The sequence below is a fragment of the Carettochelys insculpta genome, chromosome 6, assembly GCF_033958435.1.
Source record: "Carettochelys insculpta isolate YL-2023 chromosome 6, ASM3395843v1, whole genome shotgun sequence".
In the NCBI taxonomy this organism is placed as follows: domain Eukaryota; kingdom Metazoa; phylum Chordata; order Testudines; family Carettochelyidae; genus Carettochelys; species Carettochelys insculpta.
This window is the reverse complement of record NC_134142.1, coordinates 29,762,474-29,789,851: the sequence shown is the minus strand read 5'-3', so window position 1 is coordinate 29,789,851 and position 27,378 is coordinate 29,762,474. Positions and strand designations below refer to the sequence as shown.

General features: G+C 42.1%; 1 protein-coding gene across 1 annotated transcript in view; it reads left to right on the top strand.

The window, feature by feature from the left end:
- The first annotated feature begins 11,643 nt into the window (after positions 1 to 11,643).
- Positions 11,644 to 27,378, top strand: part of PPP4R4 (protein phosphatase 4 regulatory subunit 4) — a 59,928-nt gene continuing 44,193 nt past the window's right edge. Inside the window, exons 1-5 of the mRNA XM_074998738.1 lie at positions 11,644 to 11,710; positions 13,735 to 13,882; positions 14,614 to 14,687; positions 17,772 to 17,878; positions 23,509 to 23,616. Of these exons, the coding sequence (XP_074854839.1) occupies positions 13,762 to 13,882; positions 14,614 to 14,687; positions 17,772 to 17,878; positions 23,509 to 23,616 (410 nt within the window). The 5' untranslated portion in view covers positions 11,644 to 11,710; positions 13,735 to 13,761. The remainder of the gene's footprint in view (positions 11,711 to 13,734; positions 13,883 to 14,613; positions 14,688 to 17,771; positions 17,879 to 23,508; positions 23,617 to 27,378) is intronic.

Sequence of the window (27,378 nt, the reverse complement as noted above, 5' to 3'; positions counted from 1 at the left end):
GCGGTGAGACATCAAAATCGCTATTCCCATCCAAAGATGGGAATAGCACCCTACTTCGACGTTCAACGTCGAAGTAGGGCGTGTGTAGACGATCCGCGTCTTGCTACATCAAAATAGCGGGGTCTTCCATGGCAGCCATCAGCTGAGGGGCTGAGAGATGCTCTCTCCAGCCCCTGTGGAGCTCTATGGTCGCTGCATGCAGCAGCCCTTAGCCCAGGGCTTCTGGCTGCTGCTGCTGCCGCAGCTGGGGGTCCATGCTGCGTGCACGGGGTCTGCAACCGGTTGTCGGCTCTGTGGATCTCGTGCTGTGCAGGCTGAGTGTGTCTGGGAGGGGCCCTTTAAGGGAGTGGCTTGGGGCTTTGCTGGCCCCTTATTTTGATGGGGAGTGCTTGTGTGTGTGGACACTCCACATTTCCTTCCGGGGCGTCTCCTTTCGACGTTCTCTGTCACTACTTTGACGTTGAACATCGATGGCACCAGCCCTGGAGGACGTGTAGACGATACGCGTCGAAGTAGCCTATTTCAATATTCTTGTGTTGAAATAGGCTACTTCGATGTAGTGTGCTAATGTAGACGTACCCTGAGTGTGAGAAACGCTAGACCACAGGTCACCCTTGTCTCAGTATATATCCAGATTGTACAGACTCTCATTGAAAACTAAACTTAATTGATCTATAATTGGGTGGTATGTCTGTACTGGACATAAAGAAATGAAATACTGTTTGTCTTAAAAACTGCTTCCAAAAAATTTACTTCTGAAGAGTCTGATTTGTGGCATTTTCAGTGGTGTAATGAACACCTTTATTTTCAATATCATTTCTACAGCTCTTTTACAAGGTGTGTAGTTTGATGCTTGAGTAAAGTACCAAACTGAAAGTCCTGGAGACTGAAGTGCAATATCCATGGAGTGAGCTAGTGTCTGTGGATTAGAAATTTTAAGTTTCTGCCAATCAGGTGAAAAATGATTGGACAGTTGCAACCTATTTTCTTTTGTGACCTTTTCCTTATAGTCTCAGTGATAGGGATAAGGTAATGGTAATACAGGATGAGTGGCATGGCTGATGCTCACAGGTTTTCTTATAATTTCATGATAGTTCTTTTTCTTCTCCTGTGCAACAAGGGTGTATTAAAAAGGGTATTGTCACAAGGTGACACTTGCCCTTTAAGATGGAGTAGGGCACTTGCACCTATGCTTCAGAGCTGTCTCCAAATGGATTGAAAGAGGGCTTTGTGGTCCAGCAGGGAAAACCCAATGAGACAGAGTCTTGGTGAATCAAAATGGTCTGACAGCAGAGCCTGGAGATGCTAGAAATGGGGTAAGTGAGAGCGTCTCGGGGGAGAGAGTTTGTAGAGAGTGAAAATCTCTGTAGGCCATTCTTGGAAAGAGGGAAGAAATGGCTATGAGGTGAGCAAGGAGAATAGAATGGTGACTGTTCTGGGCTAGAAGAGCTAGTGTTGAGTGGCTGAGAGATGGTGAGAGCTAGGAGCCAGCAGAAAGTATTAGTTCACTGGCTTTTGTATAGCCTCAGAGGGGTAGCCATGTTAGTCAGTAGCTTCACCCAAAAAAACAAACAACAAAAAACCACACAAGAACAAGAACTCCTTTAGTACCTTAAAGACTAACAGTTTTTCAGGATGATAAAATGGGTTTTACCCAGGAAACCTCATTACCTAATAAATGGAATTGTTAGTCTTTAAAGTGCTATGGGACTGCTTTTTTTTCTCCTTTGTGTGGCCTTTCTTTGTCAGAGTTACAGCAATGGGAAGCTGCACAGAATTGAGGGCTAGGAGACCAGCAAAGGGGCTAGTTTGCTACTTTTCTAAGCTGAATAGTCAGTACTCGAAAGTGCAAAAAGGAAGTTTGTGAGATATGATTTTTTATTGGGAGGGTTCTATGTGTATCTATGTAAATTATGCCCCAAATGGTATTTTTGGTGGAAGCTGAGAGATAGTGTTCTTTCTATGGCCAGACCCAGGAAAAACTGAGGCACATGCATTTGTCATGCCAGGGACTATTGTAGAAGGATGCTCCTAAAAGGGATGCTTTCTAACAATTGGTTTCTATTCTAGAACATCTGCCCTATTCAAAATAGAATTTTTACCTCTAGAAATGTCTGAATATAAGCAAAATGGCCCTTCTTGTTTCAATAATAAATTATTTTTAATTTTACTTCTCATTTTTTTTTAGTTTTTCAGAGAATATGCATATATTCTTTGTTTATAGCCTTCCCTTCAGTTTTATCTTGTTTTCAGTCAAGCATTTTTTACTTACTGTGTTAACAAAAGTATTCCAGAAAAACATAAAACAGAGAGAGAGACTGTACCCATAACAAATTATTTCTTTCATATATTATCAAATTGCCTGTGGAATAGCCTCATAATGTGTCTCCTTCCAGTCTGCTTAAATGAGAGGCTGTTTGAGAGTCAATACAGTATTTGTCAGAAATTAAAGCAATTTCATTTTGAATCTGTGTCACACAAATTCCATCTACTTCATTATGAGCTGTTATATTTATTCTTGCACATTTAATCTATCAGCAAGCCTTCTGCTCTGTAGTATATGCAATCCAGCAATTTGATTACTTGGCTGGTATTGTATTCTCGGAGACTTAAATGCATGCTCCAGTACACCCTTCTAATCAGAAGTGCCTTAGCATGCTCTGTAGTGCAGAGATGCATTTATAGTATTGAGTATCATAAGTCAACTTGTCTTCCTGGGCCTTTACAAAAGAGCTGTTGTTTGTCTTAGTCTTTGAATTTGACCTAAACAAATGGCCACAGACCAAGATTTGTTCAGAACTGAGGAATAAAATGAAGTGCCATGTTGTTTAAAAAGTAGCTGAGTTAATGCATCTATTATCTGATTCAGTGGTGTCAAGGTCAACTCAATAGACTGTTCTATAGAAATATGCAAATAGCTTTGGGAAAACAAACAGTGACTTGAGGGCGCAAAACTATTGAAAATTTAACTGTGTTGACTCTAGTTTTTCCACTTAAACATACACAGACTTTCAGACTATCATTCCAGGCTCCTTGCTGAACTAACTTGCTGACTTCAAGTATATCTCAAATTTGCTGCTTATAATATCAAATCCAGCTACATTTTAGGTGTTCTTGATCCTATGATATATTTTGATAGAGACAGAGCTCTTGAAATGAAGTAGCACTACAGATCAGCAAAAGTTTGTTTGTTTTTAAATTGTGTGCCATTTGAAACTTGAGCTTCTGACTTCCATAAAGGCCATTTTGTATCAGAGTTCATTGAATGTTGAGGGCCTGTTGGTTGTTGGTACTACTTCTATTTCTTTTGTATATTTATTTTCTGGAAATATAAAACAAAAAGGAGATTTTGTTCTTCTAAATGTAGACAGAGTGGATTATATTATGTATAATAGAATTAACAATTTGAGGTTCATGGATAATATAGTTATCGTTGAAGATGAGAAGAAGCTAGCAAAAACAGTGCAAGTGCTGAACAAGGAAGGAAAGCAGTATGAACCAATTCTGAACATCGATAAAACGAAAACAATGGTATTTGGAGGTGAGGAAATAGGAAGAAAGATATGTGTACATGGGTTTGAAGTAGAGAATGTAGAGAAGTTCACGTATCTGGGGAGCAACATAACGTATGATCTAGACAGTGAGAAGGAAGTAGCGACTAGAATAGTGAAAGCAAGAGGAAGTTTGAAGGTGATGGATAAGCTCTGGAAAAGCAAAGCAATTAGCTTAGAAATGAAGCTGACATCTTGAAAATGTGCATATTCAGCAGCATGTTGTAAGGATATGAAACATCAGTGATAACAAAAGATTCAGAGAAAAGAATATTGGCATTTGAGAGCAGTTGTTATAGAAAGACCCTGAGAATAGGATGGATGCTAAAGGTCACCAACAAGGAATTATATAAGAAGATACAGCCGAAAGGGAACGTACTGCAGAAGGTTATACAATGCAAGTTACAGCTATTCGGGTATATTTGCAGAATGAACGACGAGCAAAAAATCAAGACCCTGGATTCAAATAGGAGCGGCAGACCCCACAGAGAATGGATAGGTGATTGGTGTGGAGCTAGTCTACAGAAACTAAGCCACTCTGCACTGGGCAGGGAAAGATGGAAGGAACTAGTGAGAGACGCAGGGTTGTTCATGATGATTATAGTGGATAAGCATCTATTGTGAGTCTCCATTTCAGTGCTGTGGCTAAAATGGCTAGTGTGATCTTTGCATGTGTAAAGGAGAGTAGTGTTTGTACCTATCGTATATGACATTGGTAAAATTGATGACAATGTGGTTCTGTGGTTCGTACTTTTAGAAGTATGTTTAATATTTTGAAATGGGTTCAGAAAAGAGCTACAGCAATGATTCAAGGGCTGGAGAAAATGCCTTACAGCGCTCAGTCTGTTCAATGTATCAAAAAAGTTTGAGAGGTAAATTGATTCCCATGTCTAATTTAACTATGTAACCTTTCAATAAAGAGCTCATTAATCTAGCAGAGAAAGACATAACAAGAACTAAAGGTTGGCAGCCTGAACCAGACAAATTCAAATTTGAAATTAGGCTTAGATTGTTAATAGTGAGGGTGATTAATCATTGGAAAAAATTGTCTAGGAAAGGAATTCTCAGTCCCTTGATGCCTTTTTGGAAGATACGCTTTAGTTAAACACAAGTTATTGTAAGTGTGAAACGTTACAGCCTATGGTAGACAGGAAGGAACATTACATTATCTTATGGTTCCCTTTGTCATTAAACTCTATTAAACTGTGAAATACACATGACTTCTGTCAATGTCTGTGGATATTAGTATAAGTTGTTCCTCCAATGGTTGCTTTATCTATTTACTGTCATTAAGAGCTTGCCTGGAGAGAGAGTTAGTGCTTGGCAAGCTATGGTGCAAATTTATAGTGCACTACAGTGCAGCACGCTAAGGGTGTGTCTACACTGGAGCCCACCATCGAAAGAGCAAAATCGAAATTCAGAAATCGATATACCATCTTTCGAAAGAACACAACCAAACGGCAAAGGTGGATCGCAGTTTCGACCCACTCTTTCGAAGACCCCATCCCATTATTTCGAAAGAGAGTGTCCACAGGTGTACGAGCACTCTTTCAAAAGAAGGGAGGCATAGATGCCGTGGATGGGGTCACATGGCCGCCAAGTCCTTACGGGGCCTGCAGCCAGCTGGTGCCTTAAAGGGCCCCCCTTCACCTCCCCAGCCCTGCACTAGCCGAGGCCTGCCAAGCTGCCAGGAGCACGCAGGACCCTAGCACAGCAGCACCATGGCCGACAACACTCTGCTCCTCGCACTGGATGCAGACATCGTGGGCACTGTTGCCCACGTTGTCTGCATGGTCGCCGCAGCCTCTCCCCTCCTTCTTGGGAGACAGAACAGCCCCCCTGAGGACACGGAGCACTCCCAGCCTGCACCCCGCCCCCTTGCACCCCGGCACCTGTGGAGCCACCCCAGCAGCACGGAGTGGTAGGAGCGTCTGGTTCTGGGGCAATGTGATGATGTCACCTGGCTCTGGAACTTTGGCATGAGCCAGGACACTTTCCAGGAGCTGTGTCACTGGCTGACACCTGCACTGAGGCATCAGGACACCACCATGTGGCCTGCGCTCCCCCTTGAGAAGCGAGTCGCCATTGGGGTGTGGAAGCTGGCCACCCCGGACTCCTACTGCTCAGTGGGTCACCAGTTTGGGGTGGGCAAGGCTACTGTCGGAGCAGTGCTCATGGAGATAAGCTGGGCCCAGAGCACATTCCTACCATGGGAAGGGGGCCCATGGACACAGGGACCCCTCAGGGGTTGTCGGCCAGGGAGGGCTGGAAGGGGGGGTTGCTGGCTGGGGGGTAAGAAGAGGGTCGCCGGCTGGGAACACCCTGCCACACCCTCATGAGAGTGCACGGCCTCCCTCCCTGCAGGTTGTCCATGGCCTGAAGGCCATGCTTCTGCACCGGGTCATCTGCGTCGGGGATATGGACTCCATCGTCGAGGGTTTCTCTTCGTTGGGGTTCCCAAACTGCTTTGGTGCCCTGAACGGGATGCATATCCCCATCTGCGCCCCACCACACCATGCCGGACACTATATCAACCGGAAGGGCTACCACTCGGTGGTCCTCCATGCCCTGGTGGACCACAAAAGCCAGTTCATGGACATCAATGTGGGCTGGTCGGGGCGAACCCATGATGCCAGGGTCTTCCACAATTCTGGCCTGTGCCGGCATATGGAGGCCAGCACCTTCATCTCCCAGCAGGAAATGCCAGTTGGGGACACCACCATGCCGCTATGCATAGTTGCGCATGTGGCATACCGCCTACTGCCGTGGCTGATGTGGCCCTTTACTGGCCACCTTGACCCCAGCAGGGAGGCCTTCAATGCCCACCTCAACCAGGCCTGGCATGTGGGCGGTGGCGGTGCCTTCTTGCCCACCTCGAGATGGGGATACGCAATGTCCCACAAGTGGTGGGTGCCAGCTGCATCCTCCACAACGTTGTGGAGGCGAAGGGGGATGTCTACGTCCAGGGGTGGGCAGCTGAGACCATCATGGGGTTTGAGCAGCGGGGTGCTGTCGCCAGCTGCCAGGCGAACCGTGAGGGTGTCCGGATCTGGGAGGCCCTTCGTGCAAGTCTCTCCCCAGGGCCTCACTGAGCACCTCAATGCCCACACCTCTCCCTTCCCCCATACATCCACCCCCCACCACATGCACCACCACTACCACCATGCCATGCCTCCCTCCATGGCACCATGGGATACGGGTAGCGGTGCACAACATAAGCCTTTATCAATAATAAACTGTAAAAAACTGGTGTAAAAGTTCAACTATGTACAATGTGTGGGGGGGTATAGGGCAGGGGCTAGAACTGGGAGAGGGGGCCTGAACGCGGAAGGGGGTGGGGAGATGGCTAGAACTGGGAAGGTCACTCGGGCAAGGGGGTTGTGGGCCGAGAGCCGGTGCTGGCCCCGAGATCCCCTTCCCCCCCGGGATCAGGTGCCATGGCGGGGCTGGGATGGGGCAGGGAACACCGGAAGGTACGGGTGTGGTGGGATGGCAGCGGGGGCATCTTTGTGAGGTGGGGTGGAGGACTCTGAGGGGTGTGTGGGGTGGGCAGGGGACCCTGGGTGGGACCTTTCTGGGGGGGGGCTTGTGGGGGGCTCAGGGGGTTGAGCAGCTCTGGTGGTTGCAGAGGGCCACATTGCCCACGTGCTCCTGTAAAGTCCCATGAATGGTGTCCAGGCGGGACATGAGCCTGTCCCAGGCCTCCCTCCGCCACGCCAGGTCAGACTCTTCCAGCTGGAGCTGGTGCTCAATAAGTTCCGCCTGGCGGAGTCATCCACTGGGCTACGCTGTGACCTCCGGCTGTGCACCTGGTGTAACAATGCTGCTGAGGGTGCCTGGCCTCTGTCTGATGCCTCCGGGGGGCTCTCAGGGACCACCAATGCTGATGGACTGCATGGGCCCTCACTTGCTGCACCTGCAAGGGGTGATGGATAGTATGTCAGTCTCCAAGCAGGACCTTGTCCCCATTCCCCCCGGGACCCTGTCCCCCTGGGGCCCCATCTCCCCGGACCCTCACAGGGCCTGGCCATGGTGGACATGGCGCCCCTGTGCCGTCAAGTGCACACAGGCTTCCCCCCCCGGGTGGAAACATCCCCGGGTGTGGGCTGGCCTTTGGGCGTCCCACTGGGAACTGGGTGCCGGGAACTGTCCACAGGTCTCGGTGCTGGGTGGCGCTGGCAGGTGCAGAGGGCTGTGGCCGGCTGGGCTGTGTGGCCCTGGGCCTCCGGGCTTGTGCCCAGGCCACTGTCAGGGGTGCCACCCCTGCTCTGCCTGCAGGCATGCTGGCCCTGCTGTGCACTTACTGGGGGGGGACCTCGAGGATCTCCGGGAATGCCCGGCTCCCTGTGACCCGGCTGGACGACCATGAGGGGACATCGATGACGAGGTCTCCTTCCTCGCTGGACCACTCCCAGGTGGTGTCTGCCCCCGGGCTCGGGCTGGCTGGTCCTGGCTCCTGCAGCTCCTCCGGCTCGGGCTGGTCTGCCGAGCTGTCCAGGACCCTTTTGGTGGGGAGCTGTCCCACGGCCCCAGGATGCTATGGAGCTCCCTATAGTAAGGGCAGGTGGAGGGGCCTGCTTCTGAGCGCCTGGCCTCATCCCAGACCCAGGCATAGCCCTGCCGGAGCTCTTTAACTTTGCTCCAGACTTGCTTTGGGGTCCAGTCCTGGTGGCCTTGGCTGGTCAGCCCCGGGCAAGGCGGGCGAAGACAGCGGCATTCTTCTGCTTTACCCCCATCTCCCGGAGGACCTCCTCTTCCCTCCAAAGGCCCAGGAGGTCTCTTAGTTCATGGTCCGTCCAGGAGGGGGCCCTTTTTTCTTTTTTTCGGGAACAGACCCCTGGGAGCCCACTGGGGGCTTTGAGGGGGACCCCGGGGCTCAGGGGACTGCCGGGGCTGGCCATGTGCCTGTCGCTGTGGTCGGGTGCGGCTGAAAGAGTGTGCTGCCTGGAGCTCATGCTTTCGGAGTTTGCCTGCTCTCAGCTTCCTGCCACAAGGTTTCTGGGTCCATACAGCTTTAAGAGCGGCCGGACGTGCAGGTCAGAGAGCTCCGCTTGGTGGGGCAGGGCGTCTCCGTGCTCGGACTGGGCACCGTCGTGGAGGACTCCTCTTTCGAAAGAGTGGGCCGTGGTGCGTCTACACATGCTTTTTTTCGATGGGTGGCACTTTTCCCATGCAGGATCGGGGTCTGGCTTTCGATGTCTGGGCTGCGTTCCTTTGATTTCACATTGAAAGAGTGCATGGTACGTGTAGACACTCACTTCACTTTCTTGAAAGAGGGCCGGTCTTTTCGAAATACTGTGAACGTGTAGACACACCCTAAGTGGCTACATGGACCATGGACTGCATGCTGGGTGTTCCTTAGTGTGCTTTGAGCTACTGCTGTTTAAAACAAGAGGTGGTCAAAGCACTCTCTTTATCTTCAGGTAGAAAGGTCCACGCCGCTACTGAATGGGGAGCACACTAGTGCACTGCATATTTACACTCAGCTTGCCATTCATTAATTCTCCATCTAGACAAGCCCCGATCCAGGAATAGGTGTATTTTCCTATTTTTTGCTGATTGGATTGATAAATGCTACCAGTGCTTTGGTTGCAAATTTTTTTAGCACTTACAGGCTTTTGTTATCTTTTATTTAAAATATATATAATATCAAAAAGAATGGGATTGCCTGTTAATCTCTTTACACCTGTATTACCCAAGGTGAAATGGAATTATGATATTTACCCCTTTTTATAAATGTGTATCTATAACCGTAAAGTGAAAGAGTAGTTGCTGTGTGTTATTTATGTCGGCTGCACCTTTTTATCACCATGAGCTAACTGGCTAGTGATCTCAACTTTGAAGGTGTTTTCAGCACTCACAGGTAAGAACAAATGCTTCTTTGGTTAATATTGCAAATAAAATAGACTGAGGAAAAGGTAACTGAAAGATATTTACTGTCTCGATCAAGAATTTTATCTTTACCTGTTGTCAGAAATTGGTAGACCAAACCGGTTAATTTTTCTCGTTAATCGTATAACTTGTCCAGGTAGGAAACAATTTCCATTAACAGTCTGTGTTTGTCACTTTAAATATTCAAAACAAAACAACAACTAAAGAAAGCACCAGTCAAAAAACCTTCATTTTTTACTAGATAGATTTTAAAATTGGCATAAACAAGTTTAAATTTACCAGACACTTTAATATAGCTCAGAGAAAATACACTCAAGTTGTGAGGCATTGCTATTGTGTTCTACAAGTTAAATCAGCTATGATATGCATAGTTTAAAAAAATAAAATAGAATCCTGTATAGGAAATCTCTGTACATCCTCTGCAGTTGAAAAACACATACCTTGTTGTGGGGTCTCCTGCATAGATCCCCCACCCTCTGGATATCTGCATACACCTCCTCATGAACCTTGGTAATCATTGAAATGCTAATTCATAGACAGCTTAGACATACTCCTCAGTGTTTGTCAGTGCCATCTAATGACTTCTTTGTATTTAGCATTGAGAGCTCCCTTCCTGTTTGATCACCATAGTTTGGTAGATTGCTGTACCACCAGAACGAGGTTTTTGAGGACATCATCTAGCTGAATTTTCTTTATTAAGAGTTATTTTCCCAAGTGTTGTGGTTTCATAATAAAATTCAACTAATTTTGATCATTTAAATTTGATCTAGAGCCACAGACAGTTAGCTAGCACAAGTATCTACATCTTTTTAAGGAAAGAAAGAACAGTACTCTGGTTTCTCTAAATCATGTACGTCTTCATTTCTTTTTTCCCTTATCTGACTCCTGTGCATCAGGCCTGTTCCCTTTACTATCTGATCCATTCTAAAGCCATTTTCAAAACAAATTATTTTCTGATCATGAATTATTTTTAATTTGTTGTCCATCACATTTTAAACTTTGCAGGCTGCAGTTACTGTTGACAAATTCTCTTTTTACTGTTTCCATAAGGTTAGGAAGTGGTGGTGATGGTGCTCTTATCCCTAACTAACACTCTAAAGTGATTTTGGGTTCAAATCTAATCAGTCCTTTGTATTACCATTCTTCTATGAATGTGTGTTTGTCTTTTCATTCCTAATTAAAAGATTATGCCATATAAGCGGAGATACTACATTGATAGACTATATTTCCACTTGCAGCATTCTTCCAAGCAAGATTTGTTCCAAAGGGGCACAAAGCATATTTCACTAGAGGTGAAATTATACCTGTTTCAATACAGGAAATTTCCAGTGCTTTTTACATTTCACAAAGATAGCTGCCTGAACTTAACTTTTAAGCCTTAGTCTTTTTCAGGAGGGCAGTTTACCAAAACTAGTTAGTTCTTTTGACATCACATTGGCTACATTTACACTACAGAGATCTTTCGAAAGAAGCTCTTCCAAAAGATTGTGTCCACACATAAAAACGCGGATCAAAAGAGTGATCTGCTCTTTCAAAGGAAAGCATCCACACAGCTCCTGCTCTTTCGAAAGAACAGGCCAGGGATCAAAAACGTGGACTGCTCTTTCAAAAGAAGGGACCTGTGGAGCATCTATAATTGTTTTCTTTCAAAAGAAGCTTTTGAAAGAGGGTGCTGTTCCTGAAACGGGAAAGGAAGAGCTATTTTGAAAGGTGTGCCACATTCTTTCGATTTACTTTAGAAAGAATGCTTTTTGTGTGTAGACGCTCCATGGGGATCTTTCGAATGAGCCCTCTTGTTCAAAAAATCTTTCAAAAGAATTTGATAGTTTAGATGCAGACATTGTATCCTTCTGTCTGACTCTACTGGTTAGTGCTTTTTTTGCCACTGGAGAGTGGGAATCTGTGAAGGAGATACCATGCTAGAAAAAGAAGTCACTCACCCATAATCATATTTCTTCAAATGGGTGTTCTCCTCAACAGATCTACACTCAAAAGCCTGATGTCTTTTATTGTACATTTTTATGTCGAAGTTTAAGTCTGTGGAACGTAAGTGGGGTTGGGAACCAGACACATTTTAATAGGTGGAACTCTACAGTTCTCAGTGCAGACATCAATGCAGGCACATGTTTAAGCAGTCTAGAAATTTACATTTCAATGTCTCCCGAGGTCCATGAGGAGGCACATCCAGAGAATGTGGCTCTCACACATGATTATCCAGAGAGTGTGGATCTGTGGAGGAGCTACCCATTTGGAATCTTGAGTTGTTGGTAAGTCACCCTATTTATGTTGTGTACCCAGTGCACATATTTGAAATTGAAATCAGCTGCTTTCTAGTCTAACAATCTATGCTGATTTTTAATATCATCGTAATATAACAGAAATGTGTCTCTAAAGAGTCAATTCAGCCCAAAATTTAAAAACCTATAGAGTGTGGAAAGTGTGTCAGATTAAATCAACAATATGATGTTCTGTATTGCATTGTTTGCAGTTAGCCCTTTTGCCATTAGAACATATTAACAATCTTGTCTTTCATCTAAAGCTTAGTCCGATTGTTGGGAGATAGAATGGGAACTTCTTCATAAATAACTCTAAAAGGATAGAATTATCTGTGGTGTCTTCAAAGCCAATCTGTATCCTGGAACTCATGTTGCGATTCATGTTCTTTAGGGTCTTCTGCCCTCTTTCTCAATTGTTTTGTTAAGTTCTCTCTATTTTTTTGAATAAGAGGTATATTTCATTATGTTTATGTGCTTGCTTATTCTGATCCCCTTTTATGAGACCAAATACTGACCTTGTCCCTTGGCAATACTCCCAGTAGCATTAATGGAAATCGTACAAAGTCAATGCACAACCCTTAATTATAACAAAAATGTAATCTATGCCTTTTAAGGAATATGAACATTTTATTATACCATTAGTTGGTAAGCTCCCTGGCACAGCTTAATTTTACTCGGATAATGGGCATCCTGGTGGAAATATCCACAGCTGTCAACACCCACAGGCAGTTCTTGAGATGAATAACAGTTTTCCTTTAGCTCAGCTACTCTGAAAAAAGTAGTTGCACATACAGTCTGATTGGTTGGCATTTCTGTACTTGAGACTTCTTTATTGTTCACCTCTTATTACATAATGCTAAATGTACTAAGTCATTGTATGACAGTTATAAGCAAATCATAAGCCAGGATCATCTTTTGTCTGTCACATTTATGCCTGTGATTTTTTTTTTCCAAGAAAATCTGCTGGAGGTTTGGAGATTTTTTTTTTCCTTTGGTTTTTGTTAAATATGAGATCTATTATGTGTCTCCCAATACGTACATTAAAAAGAGTCAAATAAGCATCTGTGAAAAATATCAACTGGCAGGTTAAAATCAATTGCTTTAGAGAGAAAGGAAAGTGTTGCCAAGGTCGAATTCACAGATAAAACATACTTAATATTTCAATAGCAATTTATGCAATAAAATTCTAGTAATATCCATCAAAGGGTATATACTGGTAGTGAGAAGTGACTCATACAGGTTAAACATAGTAGATGTTGTGTTATGTCTAAATAACTTTGAAAGATCGAGAGAGATACAGCCTTTAGTTTTTATTCTGACAACTATCTACAAATGAACACTTATTCACATTTTCTCTACCATATCGTCATTATTATTATTTGACTTTGGTATAGGCACTCTGAAAGTTTCTAATAGATGAGGTTGGTTCATGATAAAGTTGAGTATCCGTAATCAGAGAAGTGCTTACATAAAATCCATCTTTGTCTGTTTTTATTAAGGGGCTATCCTGTAAAATGTTGTTTATGTTCAGTATCAGTTGATGACAAGACGTTTAAATAACATTGATCAATTTGATATCACTTTCCAGATAATATATTTGTCTTTCTAACCCATTAATAACTGAAATCAATACTCTCTGGTTTGTTATAACATTTTCTGAACATACATAAAGTGTCTACACCTAAACACAGAACTAATTGACCATGACACATGAAACCAAAAAAACTTTTGTAAAATTGTAATGAGTGATACATTTTCCTAACCAATTGGTGTCAACCATTGTATCCCATTTAAATGTATTTGTCTTTAAAGCTTTATATTAATATAATTTCTAATATACCTGAATTTACAAACGTATAGTTGAAAAGAGATTAGAGTATTTCTAAATGATTGCTGTTCGAAGGAAGTGGTTGTGTAAGGATAGTTTCACATTCAACTTCTTATATACTTTGGAATTTTCTTTTAATGTATTTCAGTCTCATCCTTTTAAATAAATACTCTTTCTGATTATACAGGAAGTCCTGCACGTTGCAGGGGTGGAAATGCAGTTAACTGCTGCTGTTTCATTTTTGACTATTCTACAAGAGGAGTCAGTGTCCATTCATACTTACTCCCATTCCTTTCTACACATCATTTTACAGAATCTGGAACACAGAGATGCAGGTCAGGATCATGATGCTATGCTGATAACTGATAGGTTCTTTCTGATATACATTTCTCTATTGTGTGTACAGTACTACCTAAAACAATAAATGCAATTATACTAATTTGTGAGTATATTAATTAATGGTGGGGTTTTTGTGGGGAAATGGCATACAGTATGCAAGGTTTTCTATATATTGACCTTTCTATGTATTGTTATTTATCTGAAAGTTTCTTCCATTTTGAATAAAACAAGTACATGTATATTTGGTATACAAAATCCTGAGGTCTTTATTCTAAACTTCAAAGAAATTACTTTGAATCTGTGCTTGAATAAGTACAAGTGGACTATAGTATTTTCTTCTTAATATTGACATTTTGGAGATTTTCTTTTGACTTACTGGAAATTATCTTAATACAGAAAAATGAAAAATGACTCTTGCAGCAATAATGGAAAGTTTTACATTAGTAAATTAAATAGCATGTTGTTTCTCATTGGAGGAAACTGTCATCTTCAAACTGTTGTTGTTCCAAAACTAAGTAATAGAGTAATTCTCTCTAGACTCCAAATGCAGGCAACACGTGCTTTTCTATTGAAGTACATGCAAACAGTTAGAAGTGTGTGAATATTTTTGAATGTATTATAATGTAATTTAGAAGTATAGCTGATTGAAGAGCTGACTGCACCAAATCAGAAGTTGTTTCATACAACTGATTTATAATATAACATATAGTCCATTTGTGTGTAACAGGTGTCAGCAATGCGTGGCTGGAAACCCTTCTTGCGGTAATAGAACTCTTGCCAAAAGAATCCATCAGACATGAGGTAATGTTGTTTTTTCATGGAAACATTAATATAGAATAGATTAAATATTTTTATGAATGATGATCTAATTTTCAAAAACTTGGAGTAACTGCTGGTCCTATTTGCCTCAAAAGGAGTAACAAGCAGTCAACACCTGTGAAAATCAAGCTATATGTAGAACATCCTGTACTAAAGCAGTGTGTTGGGAAGATGGAAGGTCATCTTAAAAGCTTTTGTGTGCATCAATTAAAATGACTATAATACTTTTAAATTGGCTTATCATCAATAAAATGCTTTCAGAGCTCTGTGTTTTCAATTTTGAAGATGATAGTAAATGTGGCAGAATGTTCTAATGAAAGTTTTTGGTTTGGTAACTTAAAATTTCTGGATTTGCATGGAAGCTAATATTATGCTGTAGGTGTCGTGGACTTGGGGATTTAAGTTCCTCTCAGTGGATCAAAGCTTTCAAACAATCCTGTATTTGGCTCTATGGCTATATCTAAGTCTAAACAGCCATTTCAAAAGCATGCTCTCGACATCCTGGTTATCCTTGTTCCACGAGGAAGAAGGGATGTCTCAGCAGAGGGGGATTTTCCCAACATTTGGCCCTATCCTCACGGGCCCAAATGTTGGGAAAGCGTCTTCTGACAGAACTGTCTGCAAGAGATACACAAATGTGTTGTGCAATTTGCTTATCTTTTGCTGACAGTTCTCAGCAATCTAGGCATAGCCTATATTATGGCTGTGGGGTGTGGAAGAATTCTGTCACCTGCCCATTGCTAATAATTTGTGCTTTATAAAAACATTCTTAAAATGTGCTTGTAAATTAAATCCATATTGCTTTTTAAATTGTGTTTGAAGGGTAAAGGCTAACTATAACCAAATAAATTAATTTTGCTAGAACCAATGTATTTCTGTAATGTAACTTAAAAATAGATCACTTATGGAAAGTGTCAACTTGCTCACTGCTTTTTCCTGAAAACACAGTAAAATGCTAGGATGTCCCCATAACAATGTATCTTGTGCATAATACAATTGCTGAGGCATTTTTAGCACAGCAGTTGCATAAGGTCACATGATGTAAGTCTTTTCTTAATTATTTTTGTGACACTTTGATTCTTCTTGTTTTATGTATTGCAAATGGAAATTGGAAGGCAGGCTAAATTCAAAGCATGTTATGGAAAAGAATGTGTTTTGCTTAAGGTTTGGAAAGTACCTGACATGTTCTGGGTGCTGCCATTGTTCAAATAATTAAATAATAGTATTTGGTGCCTACAAACCCTATATAACTCATTTCCTTATTACATGTTATAATGTGTAACATACTAATTCTAGCTTGTTCATCCATTCACATTTTCACAGTAGGGAATCTTAGCACATTAATCTCAAAATTTCTGTCACTAAGATGATGGGAATGACTGCTTCTTTAGTATTGTTAGCCTTTCTTTGCCTATGTGTTATCATCTGCTGGGGTTGTACATGAAAGGTTGAATGAAGAGTTGAGACACAGCAGGGAACGTACCCTTCTTTGTAGCATCTTCCCCTGCTCTGCATATGGATTTCTATGGCAATTTCTCATCAGAAGATAATACACCTAGGAATATTATCTTTCTGGCTCCCTTTGAGAGCGGATCCTCTGTGATCCTGGGGTAAATTCAGCAAATGGGTAGTACTGCATCAGCAGAAGCAGCAATGGGTCATGGCTGGGCATGAAAATGGAACCCTTTATCTATGAATCCTAGAGATACTCCAAGTTGTGAGTGTATGTGGCCACCAAATCCAGATCAAAGGTTGTGTCTTTGGAAAAAACTTGATAAAAGATCTTCAGACTATTTCTTTTCCTTCCTTCTCCTCTGTTTTTTGTTTGGTTGTTTGTTTGCTTGTTTGGCTTTTTCCATGCAAGGCCCCCTTTGTGTGAAAATTCTCCAAATATCAATAAATATGCTTCTAGAATTATTCTCTAAGGCTGTGGCCACACTTGGCCAAAATTTCGAAATGGCTAATGGCCAAATCAGAGAATACTAATGCATGCTGAAATGAATATTCAGCACCTCATTAGCATGCCACCGGTTGCAGCACTTCGAAAGTGTCGCTTTCCATTGTGCGCAGGTCAGGTACATGAGGGTCCTTTTCGAAAGGACCCTGTATATTTCAAAATCCCCTTTTTTCTGTCAGCTGAAAGGAATAAGGGGATTTCAAAATGTGCAGGGTCCTTGCAAAAAGGACCCCCATGTAGCTGCGCCGAGCCCCATGTATTGGAAAGCGGTGCTTTCGAAGCACCATGGCCGGAAGCGTGCTGATGCTAATGAGGCGCTGAATATTCAATTCAGTGTGTCATTAGTAATCTTCGAAATCGCCATTAGCCATGGCCATTTCGCAGATTTTTGCCAGTGTAGACATGGCTCAAATGAAAACACAAAAAGATAGATGTAACATTGCAAAGGCATAATAGTTATAATTATGGCATGAATCATAACCTAGAATTTGACCCAAGATATATTTGGTACATACTATAGTTGGCATTAAACAATAAAATGCAAGCATCTGAATCATCTTCATCTGTATGTTATTCTGATCAGAATCTAATTTTGTGAAAAAGTAATGCACATTTGGGCTGAGTCTACACTTGCATTTCTCTTTCAAAAGAGGAATGCAAATAAGGGAAATCGAAAATGCAGATGAGGCACTGCTTTACATATCTTGTGCTTCATTTGCATAATCTCCTTTCAGAAGAGATTATTTCAAAAGAAAAACGTGTACAAGGGTTCTTTTGAATATGGAGTGTATTTTTGAAAGAGCCCCTTCTTCCTATTTTGTTTCAGGAAGAATGGTTCTTTCAAAGATGGGGTTTATTTTTGAAAGAGCCCCATGTACACTGTTTTTTTTTTCCTTTTGAAAGAATCTCTTCTGAAAATAAATTATGCAAATAAAGCATGGTTTGTAAATCAGTGCCTCATTTGCATTTTTGATTTTTCTCATGTGCATTCCTCTTTCAAAAGAGGAATGCAAGTGTAGACACAGCCTTGTAGTATGTATAACTAGATCTGTTTCAAACACAAATATATTTTTAGTGTTTAAATGTGTTCTCACATTTTTTCCATATAGATCCTGAATCCACTTGTTTCCAAGGCGCAGCTTTCCCAAACACTTCAGTCTCGCTTAGTTAGCTGTAAAATATTGGGAAAATTAGCAAACAAGTTTGAAGCTCATATGTGAGTAGCTTGTGTATAGATATTTCAGATTTAATGTTTATCACTGTGTCTTTGCTGGTGGATAATGTTACAAGTATATTTACATAATTTTCTTTATTATACAAAAATGTAATGCTTTTGTTCTTCCAGATCCATCCTTCATAATACTAATTAGCTTTAAGAAATATTCATTAGGTAGGTCACACTACTCATCAAGTTCAAACATTGCCATTGTCATCAGCTTTCAATTTCCCTGTCTTCTACCAGTCAAGAGGTTATCTTGGGAACACCATTTTTCATGTCATTTTTCCAGATTATTTTTCTGTGAAGGAAGATCCATAGATCTGAACAATGGTTTCAGCCTGCTTGAAGCTTTTGGAGGCATAACCATACCTGGTTATCAAAAACAGCAGGCAAGCATCCCAACTCTTGATGAGCATGCCAATGTATTTATCTCCTCATGTGCAGTCAGATTCTCTCATGTCTTGCTGATGCATATTGTTAAAATCTATTTAAAAATCTCCAGTAAAGAAATTGGTTAACTTGAAACTCTTTCTCTCTTAAAGGCAAAATCTTTTTCCTAAATTTTGAGTTTTGTGCCCAGATTTCAGAATTCTTTGCTTGGAATTTTCTCCTTATTGTAACTGAATGGGGGCACAGCAGCAGTCAGATGCTGTTGACATGACCTCCTCTACCTCCAAAATGGAAGGTCAGTGATTTGGACTGCAGTACAGAACCTGGAGATATCTAACTACAGTAAAAGCCCTAGAAGCTACTTACCCTAAATATCCATACTACTTTGTTTACCTTCTGCTGTCACTTTAATCAGCCCTCTATGAAATAGATCCTTTTCAGCCAGCCTTTCCTGTGCAGACAACATTAATAACTGTGTCCCACAACTGTCTAGATGAGAGACTAGTGTGTGTGGATCCTTTGCAAGGATACTAATCCTCCCTGAGTCCGAAGGCTAAAGAAAAGGATTCCTTCGAGTATAATTTTTGATGGTACCCAGACCAAGTCCAAGTGCTATTCCCACGCCCTGTCTAAAGCTCTGGGAAGGAGTTTTGATGCTCTGTGCAGGACCTGGGCTGGAGTTGGGGGCTAGGGTGAAGGAGGGATGTGGGCTCTTGGAGGAAGTTGGGGTGCAGGAGAGGTTTCAGGTGTAGGCTCTCGGAGGGAATTTGAGTGGGGGTGGGTGCAGGTTCTCAGAGGGAGTTTTGGCGCAAGAGTGCGGGCTCTGGGCTGGGGCAGAGGTATGAGGCATAGGACACAGGGTGTGGACTGTGAGAGGGAGTTTGAATGCTGGTTGCAGGCTGTGGGCTGAGATGGGATTGGAGTGCAGGGGGGGCAGGGACAGGCTCTGGAAGGGAGCTTAGCACCTCAGCACTTCATATAAAATATAGAGGCACTGCAGTGTCTAGGCATTGACAGTCTAGAAATTGGGATGTCTGTGCCTTTAAGAACCCAGTCCCGGGAAGCCAGTCCTCCCAGGCTGACATGCAGTGATCCCATCAGCCAGGGGAGGAGGGGGAGAAAGCATCTGTGCCCCTCCTAATCCTCATCTTTGCAAGCACAGCAAGTGGCTCATCTCCTCCATTCTGTGCAGGCCTTTTGTGCCCACTCACAGTTTGGCAGTACCTCCTCCCTGAGCTTGAATCCTGTTCATACTAACCCACACCCTGATTTTTTCCCCCTACAGTCTCTCTAGGCTGCCCAGTACCTACTGTCCTTTGACCAGGCCAGTAAATTGTTTTCCACTGCTCAGACCCTGACCATCCTCTCCCTACTCTGATTTGCCCCTTTTGCCTGTTTATAACCTCTTTAGAGAGCAGGCAGCAGAATGTTAAAGAGTGAGGGCAGCGACAACAGCAGATGTTACTGAGCATGCGAGGAATTCTGAGAGGGATCTCTTCTGGTCGCTACACCAGCCAGCTGCAGGGAGAAAGCACAGCATGGAGTTGCAGGGCAGTCACCTGCTTTTAGCCAAGGATGCTCTGGAGCCTAGCAGAGGCACATGGATTGTGGTACATTCTGGGGGTGGTCTTTGGGGATGGCAGGCAGGGCTAGAGGCAAGACTCAGCTCCAAGCCCTGAATATTTCTGGACCCTTTCCCTTGAGATCTGCCTTTCTAGGGCAAGTTGCAGACTCCAGATCCCTCTGCAGCAGTAGAGGCTGTAAGTTGCCCATCAGGCTAATTAAATTGAGGGCTAAAAGACATTTTGCTGATGTTGGCCATCCACAGGCACTGCCCTCCACAGCGAATGCAAGCTGTGGGAAGCAGTGCCTGCAGGCAAAGGGAATGCAGATGTGTTGGCCACCACTTCCCACAGCTCCCATTGGCTGAGAACAGAGAACCACAGCCAGCAGGAGCTGCGGGTTGCACTGCATGCAGGCAGTCAATTGTCTTACGTCCCGCAAGAATGTTCTGATAGGCCATAGATGGTCTGTGACCCACAGGTTGCTCATCACTGCTCTACCAGGATCCCTATCCCAAACAACTGGGAAGATGATCTGCCAAAGACAACCACTTTCCAGTGTAAAAAGGGATTCCGCTCTGCTGGGTGATAGTCAGACAAGCACCTAATGTCTCATGCCAGAAACAGGACAGGTTCCCCAAGGTTTAAACACAAGGTGCAGTTTAGTTTCTGTTGATGGGGAGCTTCTTTTGTACATGCTTCCATCTCTCTGTTGGCCCCAAACACCCTCTGAAATTAAGTGGTCTATCTGGTAACATGTTTTAAACGGATATTTCTTAAATGAAAATTTGAAGAATCATGTCCTGGTCTCTCCAAACGCTGTTGTGTGCTACTGCAACAGCTCAGAGCAAATGTAAAACTTGCTTAAGTGGCCAGCATAGTGTTCCCTGGTACAGGGGAATCATAAGATGGCTCTATGTGACCGCTTGTTGCATTATCTGTCACTGTGATGTGGGTGGAACCTTTTATTGGGGATTGTTGCAGAATATGGCAGTTGTACTTTCTGCAAGAGTGGAGTGTACAAAGGTGGCCTTTGACTCCTGCTTAGATTTTACACTACCATAGTTTGTGAAGACCTGGTGATTGTGCAGCTGTTAGGAGAGCTATTTATACATTGAAAATTTGCTGATTTTTGGTTAAAACTTTTATTTGACCAGAGCCAACTAGAACTGGGTAAAAGAAATGGGAATGATTACCTTTACCAAGCTGTTGCTTTTTTCCATGAAAAAGGAAGTCTAAATTGTGTGTGCATTGGCACTGGCCTCTTTTATGAGGCTGTTTTTAATCCAGCCAAGAAACTACAACTGGTTATGTGATAACAGGTAAATGTAGCATTGTATGTGGAGTGATCTTTGTAAGTCATGTGTAATTTAGTTCTGTTAACTAAAGTTGTTTGGAAGACTAGATGAAAGCAAAAGGAAGGCTTCCAACTCCAAAAGAGCCTTCATTTGGTACACAGAACAGAGCGGGTCTTTATCTCATACTGTAAGCCTGCACAGACCATGGCTTACAGAGAATCCAAATTTGATTCCTGGAAATCTGAATTCTTATAAAGACCAAGTAAAGGAGCTCATAATTCCAGCCCCATGGGAAGAATTGTACATCAGAATGTTTCTGTGAAAGAGAGGGAAGCTCAAATGGTTCCAGAATGATCAAACATTGTATTACCATTAACAATGGTTGATTTGGTAGTGATGCTGGGTCAGTCTGCAAATAATTAATTTGCAATGTTGGAGTCTTTGCAATGTATGTGTTTGCATAGTGTTATGAATACCTATATTGCTATTTGAAATAATAATCAGTAACAGTATTAATAGAGTCTAGGGGGTGTGTTTACACTAGGAATTAACTTTGAAGTTAGGCACTACATCGAAGTAGCCAGCAGAGAGTCTACACACATTTTGCCTTACTTCAGTGTTAACTGATCCCAACTTCAAAGTACTTACTCTATTCCCAGGAAAGGAATAGTGCCCTACTTTGAAGTTTAACACACATTTTCCCTTACTGCGAAGTTCAACTTCGAAGTAGGGTATGTGGAGACTCTCAACTTCAAAGTTGATTACTTTGAAGTAAGCAACTTGAAAGTTATTTTTGTAGTGTAGACACAGCCTTGGTTGAGTTACACTTTTTATTGTCTCCTGGAATCTAACTTTTGATCATGACCTTTCCTGAGACTAAAGGGAATTATTCTGTTTCTTTTTCTTCCATTTCAAACATCCCTTTTTGGGAATGCTTTCGTTAGCTAGAGGAGCTTAGATAGCTAAAAACCCTTAAGAAGGTCTCCTTTTAAATTTTACCTTTATTGTCTGTTTTGTGATGATAACCAAGATTCTACTTGGGATTGATGCCTTTTTGTGTTAAGTGCTGTACAAGCACGGGATGATTCAGGCCTCACCTTGCATTAAGACAAGTTCATCCTCAAGATTTTCTTCCCAATGAGGGTACAAGATTTCCATATCAGCCTAGAGTTTTCCTTCCTTTTGCATTCTAAGAAGGGTTTCAAGATTCTCTAAATTCTGTATGCATTGAAAGAAGGATTTTATTTTATTTTTTTTGTACAAGCTCTGCTGTTTAAAATCTCCAAAGAAGGGCTAAAGAGCATCCCAGGCTACATAGTTCAAATGTTGCAACAGAAATTCAGTGAGCATTCCTGCTTTGCAAGGGCCTGCCTCTTCCATGTTAAGGACTGAAAGGGATGGAAAATGTAGCAGCACAAACCAGTTGTTCTGGAAGTCTGTTCCTTACCTTCTGTACATGATAGTGTCTTAGAATGTCTTAAGAAGCATGTTTAGTATGGGAAAATGATTGGAAAATGGTTTCCCACTCTACAGTTGGGTGAGCTGCTCAATAGTTCCTTCAGATTAAATTGATGGATCTGCAAAAACAAATTTTAAATGCAGTCGTTTAACATGCAAACTAAGCTGCTGTGTTTTGCAGCCACAGCTGAGATAATGCTACCTTGCCGAGTCCATTCACATTGTGTGAATTGTATTTTTTTAAAAGACAGAGCTGTCTGTGTGCTGTAGTGGAATCTGTAAAAATGTAGTAGAAGAGTGGACAATAACAGTGTATAATGCTGATTTAGAGGGTCCAGTTTGATTTATTGATTCTAGAACAGATCCAATGTAACATCTGGATCAAGGGATTTAAGTTTAATTTTTTAAAAGTAGCCATTTATATTAAATTTCCTATTTTGTTGAGTTTGCAAACAGCTGATTCTGACAAACATAACTGGGACTTTCATTTCAATTTATACAACGTGTGTGTATTCATACAGCAGCTGTCCAAGTATTGTACTGAAGTTGGTGATTATGTATCTTTATTAAGATACTATATTTAAACAGTGTTTTCAAAGACTTTAAAATCCTTCAAATGACATATTAACAAATTGTGGTGAATATGGATAAGATGCTTCTGTGAAAATTCCATTTTGTATTTTAGCTTAGTTATAAAAATATCCTGTAAAGTTCTATACTATTTATAATTATAAGCTTCAGAATTCAGTTGTATTGTAACCCATTTCCCTTCAACACCTATTGCTATAAATATTAAATGTTGCTGCCTGAAGAGTACAAATTAAGATTACAGTGAACCATCTAGAATCAGATTTGTAACCAATTGGAGCCTACAAATACTTATTTCTTCATACTAATTTAAAATGTTCAATATTTTTAGCATTAAAAGGGAAATTCTTCCACTGGTAAAATCACTTTGCCAGGATGTAGAATATGAAGTTCGATCCTGCATGTGTCGGCAACTGGAACATATAGCTCAAGGAATAGGGTGAGTAAAACTTGCAAAATTTACTATAAAATGTAAATATAGTTCTAAAGTATTTAGTAGTAATGTAAAAACTCTTAAAATATGTATCCCTGCATGTTAAATTATTTGATATTCAGAGTGTGTTGCAATCTCCGTCAGTTGCCCACAGCTGTCCCTCACTTACACTTTATGTAATTCAGAAATTTATTTGTATAATTACATGAGAACAAAAACATGGTTTTCTGAAGAGGGCCTGATTCAAAGCTCCTTTAAGTCAATGGGAAAATTCATCTGACATCAGTTCTTTAATGTGTAGATGCACAAAGATGAAAAACAACCTTGAAGTAGTCCATGGATTTTATTTAAAAACTAACAGCCACTCATTGCACAAGGATGATAAACATATTTTGATTGCCTATGGTAAATGTAAATTCTGTACTAGCTGTTAGTATAAACTTGAAAACTTCTTCATTTTTTTAAAAGTTAATAATATAACAGGATAGAAGGCTTTGTTGAACTTATAAACAAGTTAAAACTTATAGGCTGTGTCTACACTAGAGAGTTTTGTAGCCAAAACTGGGCTTTTGTTGACAAAAAACTGTAGACAGAAAAGCTGTGTAGCTGCTTCAAGGCCCTTTTGTCAACAGAGTGGATCAAAAGATCAATCCACTTTTATGTGTAGACATGATGTGTTGACAGAAGTTTTGTTGGAACATCTCTTTTGACAGTAACTTCTATAGAGAGGTGCTTCTAGTGTAGACATAGCCATAGTATCTTGTCATGACCATACAGCATAGCAAGTACTACATGGGGTCAAAAGGATACTTTTTACCCTATGGAATCCCTGTCATAATCCTATGAACAGCACTGTAAGTGAGGGGATGAAATTGATGCCTAGCTTTGAAAGCTACTGTTCAAAAGCAGTTTATTTTTTTTGGAGTACCAACATTTGTGGGAATGTTTCTTCTTTATGTTTTTAACCTTTTGAAGCTGGGTGTGATGAACTGGGTGGTGCAATTACTAAGCAGTTACAGTGAAAGACAGCTCAGTGACTGCTAGATTAATTTGCCACTTACATTTTATTTGAGATAGAAAATAAAATTAAATATAAGTGCTTTGAAAAGCAGCTGTGTAGGGTCTTTGTCCTGCAACCCTTTAAGCACGTGGGTAGCTTTAGAAGACATTGAACTTATTCAGATTGTTCACTTACTTAAGTGGTCATGCCCTGCGTTATCCCCTTATCTCCCTCCACCCCAAAAGGCAGTTTAGCATAAGTAAGAAAGAATAATATTTTATATTAAAATAATTTTTGATATACGCTAGTCCCTCAAGTTATGCAAGGGTTGTGTTTTCCACACACCCTCGCATAACTCAAATTTTTCATAAGGTAGGGGGTGGCTTTTTTCCCCAGTGGAATGCACGTTCTACAGCTAGGGAAGCAGCAGGAGCACCTGGAGTTCCTTTTGGAAGGTAAGTCCTGGGATGGGGGAGGGGGCAGTTGGGGAGGGTGAAGCCTGGCGGTGGGTTGGGGCTGTGGGAGGGCATGGGGGATGGAGTTAAGCCTGGGTTGGGTTAGGGCTGCAGTGGGGCAAGGTGTGGGGTGGAGATGAGCTGGAGATGTGCATGGTGGGGGGTTGAACCAGGGTAAGGGGGTTGAACCAGAGCTGGAGCCAGAGCTGTGCGCAGGGGTGGGGAGCTGGGCTGTGGCAGGTTGAATTGGGGCTGGGGGAGGGTGGGGGGTGAACCAGGGCTGGGAGGGGGGTTTGAAGCGGGGTGGGGGGGTGAGCTGGAGCCATGGGCGGGTGGTGAGCTAGGCTGCAGGGGGATTTGAACTGGGGCTGAGGGAGTTGAGTCAGGGCTGTGCGGGGCAGGGGTGGGTGGTAGGCTGGGCCGTGGTGGGGGATTGAACTGGGGATGAGGGGGTTTGAACCGGGGCTGCAGGGGTATAACTGGGGGGGAGTGGAGCTGGAGCCATGTGCTGGGGTGGTGAGCTGGAGCCGTGGGCAGGAGTGGTGAGCTGGGCCATGGCGGGGTTCGAACCGGGGCAGGACGGGGGTTAAACTGGATCCATGTGGGGCTGGGGGAGCTGAGCCAGGGCCGGGGGAAGCAGGATTTTGAGTTGTGCTTAACTCTCATTAATGCAAGTTAAGTGCAACTTGAAATTATGCCTTTAGAGGGCTTACTGCATTTTATTGGACCAGCTTCTGTTGGTGGAAAAAATAAGCTTTAAAGCATTAATTTTGTACTTCATTTTAAGTGATTTCATGCAATAATCATTAATGCTATGTGGCTGCATCTGCACTTACATTCCTTTTTTGAAAGAGTCATGCAAAGGAGGGAAATCAAAAATGCAAATGAGGTGCAGATTTACATATCTGGTGCCTTATTTGCATATTCCTTAGAAAGAGCTTCTTTCAAAAGAAGAAAAGCAGTGTAGACACAGCTCTTTTGAAAGCAAATCCCATCTTCAAAAAAAACCCTCTTCCCTTTTTTATGGGAAGAAGGGTTCTTCCGAAGATGGGGTTTACTTTTGGAAGAGCCACAGCAACACTGCTTTTCTTCTTTAGAAAGAAGAATATGCAAATGAGGTGCCAGATATGTAAATCTGCACCTCATTTGCATTTTCAATTTCCCTCATTGCATGCCTCTTTCGAAAGAGGAATGCAAGTGTAGATGCTGCCCATGATTTAACAGTCTGTTCCAGCTTGTAAGGTGCCACTGGACTGCTTGTTGTTTGTGAAACTACAGGCTAACACAGCTAGCCCCACTCCCCAAGCTGTAGCATTGCATTTATGTAAATATTGCAGCCATGCATGACACAATTCCTTTTCTTTACCATTTACTGAAGCTCACTGTTTCATAATTATAAAAAATTTCCCAGTAATATATTAATAATTAGTGTCTGATCAGTTGAGAAGATAAATACTGAGAATTACTTGGTTTGTTGCTATTAGTTTTGTCAAGAAGCTATAGTGGTCCAGTCCAATTAACTATTCTTTGTTCTTGCTGTTTCTTAACATTTGAATTCATTATTATTTGCATTGGGGTCTGTATGGGTTTGGTTTAAATAGTATAGTGTGTTTATAAAGTGTACATACCCTATGATTTTTTGTTTATAGCCAGTACAATATTAATATTTCTGTTCAAACTGTGAGACAGCCTAAAAATTCTTTGCATGGTGACAAGTATCAGGTGGGTAGCTGTGTTAGTCTGTATCTGCAAAAACAACGAGAAGTCTTATGGCACCTAAATAGACTAACAGAATTTTTGGAGCATAAGCTTTCACGGGCAAAGACCCACTTCATCAGATGCGTTCTTATGTACTATACGGATGTATCTCTCCCTCTGAGCTACCATGTGTAGTTTGCCTGCAGTACCTCTACTTGTCAGTGTGATAAATGTAAAGGGTACATAAATGTTAAGGTTGTAGAAATTGATGTGGGTCTATTGACTTCGGTGGAGCTGTGTCAGTTTACAGTAACTAAAGATCAAACTATAAAATTTTACATATGTGTAGGAAGAGACAACCTTCCCTATTAACATATTTTCTAAATTCAACGTACAGAAGACCTGACAACTGTGAGAAGGGAGCATGGTAGAAACATACAAGTAAAACAGAAAAGCTCCTCTCACATATTATTAAAACTGACAGGAAGACATTTCTGGTTGTCCATAGTTGAAGAATTCTTTTAAAAATTCTCTAAGATCCACTGATGAAAAGAACTATATAAGAGCTAAGTATTATGGTAACTGTGTGTGTGTATATTATATATGCATTCAGAC